At 42.4% G+C, this 9,827-nt stretch overlaps 1 protein-coding gene across 1 annotated transcript in view; it reads left to right on the top strand.

Moving 5' to 3' along the window:
* The first annotated feature begins 7,970 nt into the window (after window positions 1-7,970).
* LOC115411686 (putative ferric-chelate reductase 1) overlaps window positions 7,971-9,827 on the top strand; it is a 37,987-nt gene continuing 36,130 nt past the window's right edge. Inside the window, exons 1-3 of the mRNA XM_030123897.1 lie at window positions 7,971-8,106; window positions 8,183-8,239; window positions 9,345-9,481. Coding sequence (XP_029979757.1) covers window positions 7,971-8,106; window positions 8,183-8,239; window positions 9,345-9,481 — 330 coding nt within the window. The remainder of the gene's footprint in view (window positions 8,107-8,182; window positions 8,240-9,344; window positions 9,482-9,827) is intronic.

Below are 9,827 nucleotides of genomic sequence, written 5' to 3'. Positions count from 1 at the left end.
CCAGGCATGTAGCATCCATCCGTTCACCTTTTCTGCGTCGCACAAAGACACGGCGGTTGGATCCAAAGATCTCAAATTTGGACTCATCAGACCAAAGCACAGATTCCACTGGTCTAATGTCCATTCCTTGGGTTTCTTGGCCCAAATAAATCTCTTGTGTTTGTTGCCTCTCCTGAGCAGTGGTTTCCTAGCAGCTGTTTGACCATGAAGGCCTGATTCACACAGTCTCCTCTGAACAGTTGTTGTAGAGATGTGTCTGCTGCTAGAGCTCTGTGTGGTATTCATCTGGTCTCTAATCTGAGCTGCTGTTAATTTGCGATTTCTGAGGCTGGTGACTCAGATGAACTTATCTTCAGCATCAGAGGTGACTCTTGGTCTTCCTTTCCTGGGGCGGTCCTCATGTGAGCCAGTTTCGTTGGAGCGCTTGATGGTTTTTGCGACTGCACTTGGGGACACATTCAAAGTTTTTGAAATGTTCTAGACTGACTGACCTTCATTTCTTAAAGTAATGATGGCCACTCGTTTGTCTTTACTTAGCTGATTGGTTCTCGCCATAATATGTATTCTAACAGTTGTCCAATAGGGCTGTCAGCTGTGCATCAACCTGACTTCTGCACAACACAACTGATGGTCCCAACCCCCATCAATAAGGCAAGAAATTCCACTAAGTAACCCTGACAAGGCACAGCTATGAAGTGGAAACCATTTCAGGTGACTACCTCTGGAAGCTCATCAAGAGAATGCCAAGGGTGTGCAAGTCAGTCATCAGAGCTAAGGGTGGCTACTTTGAAGAAACTAGAATATAAGAGATGTTTTCAGTTATTTCACACTTTTTGTTAAGTACATAATTCCACATGTGTTCATTCATAGTTTTGATGCCTTCAGTGAGAATCTACAATGTAAATAGTCATGAAAATAAAGAAAATGCAAAGAATGAGAAGGTGTGTCCAAACTTTTGGCCTGTACTGTATATATACATATACATATACATATTAGGCCTGTAACGGTACACGTACCGAACCGAACCGTTTCGGTACACACCTGTTCGGTTCGGCACACAGCTGTACCGAAACGGCACAGTATGTTGACAAAAAGAAAAAGGAACGAAAGATGTCGTTTAATGTGGAACTTTAAATCCGCGCAAGTTTCACACGGACATATTAAAGGACACGCACATTGACCCAAAATACCAAATAGCAGCTGATATAAGGTAAAAAAAACAAACAAACAAAAAAAAAAAAAACAAATATGATGTGAACCTGGAAGGAAGAGACTGAAGACCCCTCCACCATCAGTACAGTCCATTTTGGATCACTTCAGGTCCCGGTGAAAGACAACAACGAGGAAAGAGACCGGAGATAAGACGGACGTTGTTGGCCCCTAGGAACTACGGTAGACGTCCTAGGAACTACGGTAGTTCTAAAACTCTCTCTCTCCTCTCTCTCTCTCTCTCTCTCTCCTCTCTCTCTCTCTCTCTATCTCTCTCTCTCTCTCTCTCTCTCTCTCTCTCTCCTCTCTCTCTCTCTCTCTCTCTCTCTCTCTTCTCTCTCTCTCTCTCTCTCTCTCTCTCTCTCATGCACGCGTATAACAGAGGAATAAAACTCGGAGTTGGCCACTGACAGTATATAAAATAAAGTTTCACTTTCGTTTCACGCCAGCGTTAGTTACGTTAGTTATGGACCGGACCGCACCCCCCCACCCCCCGGCTCCGACCAAAAAAAACAAAACAAAAAAACAACAAACAAACCATCCCCCAGACAAATCGTACGTTCCATGCGCGCGCACACTCAAACACACACACACACACACACACACACACACACACACACACACACACACACACAGTGTCCTAAACAATTTGTTCTCTGTCCTAAAATAAATAATTTGGTTCAGTTTGTTGTCAATGTTGCTCTTCAGTTTGTTTAAACAGAATACCAGTTTACCCTCCTGTTGATGTTGAACTTCATGCAGAATTTTTTTGCTGATATTTTTCTGCAGATTGTGAACTGACAGAACTGTGATTAGATTTTTCTTGTTTGTTCAAAACTACCTGTCAGAGAAAAGTGCAATACTAATGTTTAAAATACATTTAGTCATATTAATAATTTATTTTATTTTCTATTTGATTTATAGCAGCAGAATTATATTATTCCTGTTTTTCTATATTCTATTGTGTCCAAAAATTGGGGGAAAATGTTCAAAAATTCATAAATATATTAAAGACATTTTCAGGGGTTTTCTTTCTTCCCGTATTGAACCGAAAAAAAACGAACCGTGGCTTTGAAAACCGAAAACGTACCGAACCGAAAATTTTGTGTACCGTTACAGGCCTAATACATATACATATTCATATTCATATTCATATACATGTACATATTCATATACATATACATATTCATATTCATATTCATATTCATATACATGTACATATTCATATACATATACATATTCATATTCATATTCATATACATGTACATGTACATATTCATATACATATACATATACATATTCATATTCATATTCATATACATGTACATATTCATATACATATACATATACACATAGACAGATCAGGAATTCTGTCCGTCCAGGGTGTTTGTCCGTCCCATCTCTTGGACTCTGTTCACCTGATTCTTTCCAAATTCCACACATGACTTTGTCTCAGTTTTTGCTTTTTTTTTTTTTTTGTTATTTTAACAAATTTTTGAAAAGTTTTTAAAGGATTGAAAGTTTAGACTGAACATTACTCCTTGGGTAGGCAGGGTATGAGTGAGCAGGAGGGGGAACTGGGCGGGGGTATGACTAAGCTCCACCTACTTTCCCCCTTCTTCTGTGTTTGTTTTTGGGCTCCGTTTTGTCTTTGAACTAAACTCAGTTGGACTTGTGTGGTTCCCTTCAGGGGTTTGTTCCTGTTCTGTCCATGAGGCTCTGGTTTCACATCACAGCAGTGTCTTCTGGGAGCAGGTGCACGTTACCTGCCCCCCCCCCCCCCCCCTCCTCTCAGTGCTTCCATTGTATTCCTTCTGCAGTGGTGAACACCCACACCCACACACACACACACACAGACACACACCCACACACACACACACACAGACACACACACAGACAGAGGACAGTGGCGCTGGTTGTGATGGCCTGTGTGCTGTTGTTGCTCCTGTGTGCTTCTCCTCTGGTCACCTCCTACAGCAACGGTAAAGTGACGTCCAGCTGTGAAGACCTACAGCCACGACACTCTGGAGTCAGCCCACAGACACACACTGCACCGTTCAGCCTGAGGACGGACCTGAGCACATACACACTGGGACAGGACGTCACAGGTAACACACACACACACACACACACACACATACACACTGGGACAGGACGTCACAGGTAACACACACACACACACACACACACACACACACATACACACTGGGACAGGACGTCACAGGTAACACACACACACACACACACACACATACACACACACACACACACATACACACTGGGACAGGACGTCACAGGTAACACACACACACACACACACACACATACACACTGGGACAGGATGTCACAGGTAACACACACACACACACACACATACACATACACACACACACACACATACACACTGGGACAGGACATCACAGGTAACACACACACACACACAACACACACACACACACACGTGTGTGTGTGTGTGTGTGTGTGTGTGTGTGTGTGTGTGTGTGTGTGTGTGTAATTTGTATTCAGTGCAGTGGTTTGTTGTTGACCTTGTACATTTCTTCTACTGCCTGTATACAGCCTATGTATATTCTGTATATAAACTTATGTGCTGTATAAATGTTGTTTATCTGTAGTATGTATATTTTATATATTTTAGTAGAATTCAGTAGTATTTTAGTAGTATTTGTATATTTTATCTTTTATTTAGTATATAGTGTGATATTTGTTCAGTCTTTTTCCACTTCAACTGTTTTTGCTGCTGAACACAAACAGCAACTGAACACATTTTCATTAATGTAGCAGTGACAATAAAGGTCTGTTCTATTCTATTCTATTCTATTCTATTTAGTCAGGGAGCCAAAGTCTCAAAAATAGGTTGAACCTGACATGGTCTGTCATACTTTTTATTTGTGTTTTCTTTGTTAATTTGGATCCTAACGACCAATAACTGGAGGGTCTGCTCTGCTGGAAATATCACGAAAATAAACTGTGGCCTTATTAGTGTATGTACCCGTCATTTTTTGATATAAAATTTTGAAAAATGAAAAAGTTCCTTCAGTCCTCAGTGGGCTGGGTAAGCTGTCAATAAATGCATTCATGATGCAAAAACACATGTGGTGACAACCTTCAATGAAAAAATAATTCTGAAAACACATTTCTGCATGATTTTGAGTTTATTTCATAAATTATTTCTGGTCAGTATTATCAAGTTAGCATAGCCTAGCGATTAGCTTAGCATGCTAAGGCTAGCAGTTAACATGATAGGTAGGTTTAGGGATATAAAGGTTATAAATTGTCATTTTAGCCAAAGTATGGTCTCTAAAGTGAATAGGCAACTTATTAACTTGCAATAATAATATTAAACACATATTATACATGTTTATAGAAATCTTAGATGAATAAATAAGCTAATTAATTTATATGCTTGTCATTAGTTTATGCCCTCCTCTTGTTTATTGTTGTTGTTGTTGTTTTGTTTGTTTTTGTGAAGTGTATGTCATTATTCTGTGTATCTTTGATTCATAGTGAATGAGTGTTGTATGAATGTTGGCTGTTGGTCATAATACATGCCCAGGGACTGCAGATGAAAAGGAGTTATTTTACTAATGCTGGCATATTTACATGATGTATTTTTATACAACAATGTTAATTAATATGCATGATCCCTATTACATAAACCAGTAAATAAATAAGATAAATTATAAGTGGTTTGATTTGGCAAATAAATAATATAGAAATAAATAATAAATAAATTTGTCAAATATTGTCATCACCTTTTATATGGTTGTTTCATCTTCAGTGCATAGGACTGGAAAGGACAGAAAAGAGGAGTGAAGAGGAGAGTGGAGGACTGAACAGAAGAGGGGAGAGAAATGAGGAGAGAACAGTGAAGAGTAGGGATGGGAATCAAGAACCGGTTCTTTTTGAGAACCGGATCCCAGTAGCTCGATTCCTTGGAATCGTTTGCCTGCTTAATGATTCTGCTTATCGATTCTGCCTTCATTGTGCATGTGCGATGACGTCACGTTTCATTTATTTGGTCAGAACGTAGACAACGTGGAGTTGAGGCAGAAACGAACCAAACAGACCACACCAGGCCTAAACGGACCACACCAGGCCTAAACGGACCACACAAGGTCTAAACGGACCACACAAGGTCTAAACGGACCACACAAGGTCTAAACGGACCACACAAGGTCCACACAGACCACACCAGGTCTAAACAGACCACACCAGGTCTAAACGGACCACACAAGGTCCACACAGACCACACCAGGTCTAAACAGACCACACCAGGTCTAAACGGACCACACAAGGTCTAAACGGACCACACAAGGTCTAAACGGACCACACAAGGTCCACACAGACCACACCAGGTCTAAACGGACCACACAAGGTCCACACAGACCACACCAGGTCTAAACAGACCACACCAGGTCTAAACGGACCACACAAGGTCCACACAGACCACACCAGGTCTAAACGGACCACACAAGGTCCACACAGACCACACCAGGTCTAAACGGACCACACAAGGTCCAAACAGACCACACCAGGTCTAAACAGACCACACAAGGTCCAAACAGACCACACAAGGTCTAAACAGACCACACCAGGTCTAAACAGACCACACAAGGTCTAAACGGACCACACAAGGTCTAAACAGACCACACAAGGTCCACACAGACCACACCAGGTCCAGTTGAACTCTGTCAAAGCTTCCATTTCTTCTAAAGGTGGAATCCCTCCAGTCTGTTCAAACATTTGTCCACATGTGAATCATTTACAGGAATGTCACGTATTTGATTCTCTACTCAGCGACGCTTGTGAATGTAGTGGCAGCGTGAACATCAGGCCCAGTTCCGGTTCCGGTGCGGGCAACAAACATCGTACCCAAATACAAGTTTCTGAAGGTAGAGGAAAGGAAATGAGGTGCACAACAACGGGAGATGGGCTGAGTCGAACAACCAGTTCCACGTAATGGAAATACAGGAATAGAGGAATTAGTAAAGAGTCTAAAGTTTCGCTTTCACTGCCCCCCCCCCCCCCCCCCCCCCCCCCCACCAAACTGGGTCATGCGTCATCTGTTATTATTTGTTCATACTGTATATGTTCTATTTTCTGTGCCGATGGAAATATAACAGACAGTTAATGCAAACACACCTGTTTGTACTCTTTTATTCCCTCAGCCAATGAGAATCGATAAGAGAATTGATAAGGAATTGGATCGATAAGCAAAATCGATAACGGTATCGGAATCGTTAAATTCTTAACAATTCCCATCCCTAGTGAAGAGGACAGGGCTAGACTGAACAAGAGAGAAGAAGAGTGGAGGAAAAAGAGTGAACTGAGCAGGAAAGAAGAGTGGAGGGAAGACGCAGGGAGAGGAGTTGAGTAAATCGGAGAGCAGAAGAGGGAAGAAGAAGACAGTGGAGAGAATTTGAAGAGGAGTTTGTAGAAAAGTGGAGTGGATCAGAGACGAGACTAGAGAGTGAAGAGAACAGGATGGAGCCTGAGTTTTCAACCAAGAAAACTGGGGAGGAAGCAGCTCACTACTGACCATACTGCTGGCATAATACGTCAGAAAAAAGAGAGTAATGCTGGTCCTCTTCAGAAACTGACAAACCTAGGCTACCCTTCCCTCCTACATGTTGTAACCAACAGATGTCTCATACAGACTTGACAATGACCTGCAACCTCAATGTGACTTTCTGGGGAGGAATCCTTTGTGGCAGACACAATGTCGTGTGAAGTACACCAATCGCAAAACTGTTGAACAGAAGAGGAAAAAGCTGAAAAGCCAGAAAGCACTTCATTTGAAGCTCCTGAGCTGGACAGTAGCAGGCCTTCTAAAAAAACAGGGACGTCAGTGCCACAGCCCACCAAGCATAAGGAAGAGTGCTCCATTTGTGGAAGAGCACGCACGACCAAGGGCAATAGATCCCTCATTTTGATCGCCACTTACGAGAGACAGAATGCAGTATGGACTAAAGCAGACAAACTTGAGATGCTACACAAGCTTCATGGTCCTGATGGAAACAAGTGTACTGATATGATTGCTGAGGACTTCTGGTACCACAAGGAATGCATGACCAACTACCTGACAAAGCATCTGCCCTCACAGGAAAAGACCAGTACTGCCACCACTCCATATGATGCTGCACTGAACCAACTTATATCTCAGATAGATGAGCCCCTTTTCAAAGACAATGTCATGTTCCTCCTTACAGCTTTGAGGGATGAATTCCGTAAACACCTGGAAAGCCATGGAGTTCAGAATGTTACCTCTTACAGATCTCAGTCCTTGATTGCCCGTCTTAGAAGGCACTATGAAGTAGATGGTGATTGTAAAATAATGGTGGTACCACAGAAAGGATGTTCTAGCTCGATTTACTCAGCAGAAATGAATGTTGGCTGCATGTTCTCAAAGTTGAAGGAACTTAAGGAGAAAACTGAAGAAGCAGAGTATGAAGAAGAAAGTGATGATGAGTTGACACCAGATGACACTGTAGTCTCTTCCTACAACACTGCAAAGAGAATATGGAAAGAGCTCCTGGACCAACGTAAGCAGGCCCCGAAGGAAGCAAGAGAAGCCAGAATAGCTCAAGCCAGTGGAAGTCACCAGATGCCTGGAAGCATGGCTGAAGACCCGTCACTGCAGCTACAAACATCATACCTGGAGGCTTTCTGAAGAGTGAGCTCTAACCTGTATAAGCGCCTGGCATGGATGATAACAGATGCATCTCCAGAATTAGGTGAGGATGGCAGTGAAAGTCAGTCCTAAGCAGCAACAACAAGTTCTCAACCTTGCCCAGGATGTCTGCCAAGCAGCTGCCAAAATCCCAACACCAAAACATACTGGGACAGCTTTGCACATCCTTAGGGACACCAGAATGTGTGTGTTTGGGGGGGGTTATCTTTTATTCCAATGCTGTTGAACCCACCCTGCCGGTCTTTTTTGCTGTCTTCTCAGGTGGTGAGGGTGAAGGTTTATTCCAGAGCAGTATCTGCAGGGTGCTGCCCGCTGGAGGCAATAAAATAATGACATAATAAAGTCATGTTGTTGATTTCAATTTCTTGTGTGGCACGTTTCTATTGGAAGAACAGAGTTATGTTGAAATTCAAAAGATGTCTAGGCCATGATTTTTAATAATGTGGACATTAACAACCATGTTAAATAAACAGTATGTCTTTTGGAATTTTGACAGTAGCTTAAATTCTTTTGTGGTTGTGGGCCTGTGTTTCCAACTGGTAGAGAACTCATCCCAGATCCACTGGTTTTGGTTGGAAATGTATCATTTTTCAGTGGAATGAGTTTATTGTTTGGTGAACAGAATGGCGTATTGGCTGAGGTCAGAACTTGGGGGAATAGTTGATTGCCAATGAAGTTGAAAATATTGGAAAAAAAGTGAGGAAATGCCTAATTTTTTTCATTAAATTGAGCCAAAATCATGCAGAAATGTGTTTTCAGAATTATTTTTTCATTGAAGGTTGTCACCGTATGTGTTTTTGCATCCTGAATGCATTTATTGACAGCTTACCCAGCCCACTGAGGATTGAAGGAAAATTTTCATTTTTCAAAATTTTATATCAAAAAATGACGGGTACATACACTAATAAGGCCACAATTTATTTTTGTGATATTTCCAGCAGAGCAGACCCTCCAGTTATTGGTCCTTAGGATCCAAATTAACAAAGAAAACACAAATAAAAAGTATGACAGGACCATGTCAGGTTCAACCCATTTTATTGAGCTTTTGATACTTTGGCTCCCTGACTAATTCTATTCTGTTCTGTTCTGTTCCATTCTGTGCTATTCTATTCTATCCTATGGAAGGTGTGTTCATATGTGTTCAACCCTACTGTGACTGAATGCTTCTGTGAAGTTCAGGTGTTGTTCAGCTGTTGTTCAGCTGTTCTTCAGGTGTTCTTCAGGTGTTGTTCAGCTGTTCTTCAGCTGTTCTTCAGGTGTTCTTCAGGTGTTGTTCAGCTGTTCTTCAGGTGTTGTTCAGCTGTTCTTCAGGTGTTGTTCAGCTGTTCTTCAGGTGTTGTTCAGCTGTTGTTCAGGTGTTCTTCAGGTAACTCCAGGTCACGGTCTTCCTGGTGTACTAAACTGAATGGCGGTCTCCTCCCAGTGCAGCTCCAGGCTCCGCCCTCTGCTCCGTTCACTGGTTTCCTGTTACAGGCCAGAGCGGTGGGGGGGCGTTCTCCTGTGGGCTCCTTCACCAGGACACCTGTGGACGCTCAGTTCCTCAGCTGCAGTCACACACCTGTAAGTGTTTCAGCCGAGCACATCCACCCTGGGCAGGTAAAAGGGGCGGGGCTTCAGTTCCACAACAAAACCACAGTGGAAGTGAATTATCTCTGACACACCTGAGGTTTACTCTGGAAACTGTGAGGCTTTAACCCTTTCATGGTTAGGCTTCAGTCCAGTGTTCACAGCTGTTCTCAGGGTCTTTTACTTCCACATCAGTATCTGCACATTTGAAGTTGTGCCGTTACACTTTATTATATCCAGTGTGTAGACGTACTGATTATGGTTCTGTTTGTGACGGAGTGACCCCAACACTGAACCTCAGCTGTGTCCGACTGCAGGAGAACACACACACACACACACA

The sequence above is a fragment of the Sphaeramia orbicularis genome, chromosome 20 (assembly GCF_902148855.1).
Source record: "Sphaeramia orbicularis chromosome 20, fSphaOr1.1, whole genome shotgun sequence".
In the NCBI taxonomy this organism is placed as follows: Eukaryota; Metazoa; Chordata; class Actinopteri; order Kurtiformes; family Apogonidae; genus Sphaeramia; species Sphaeramia orbicularis.
Note: the sequence above shows the minus strand (reverse complement) of the source record. Positions and strands in the feature narration are given on the sequence as shown.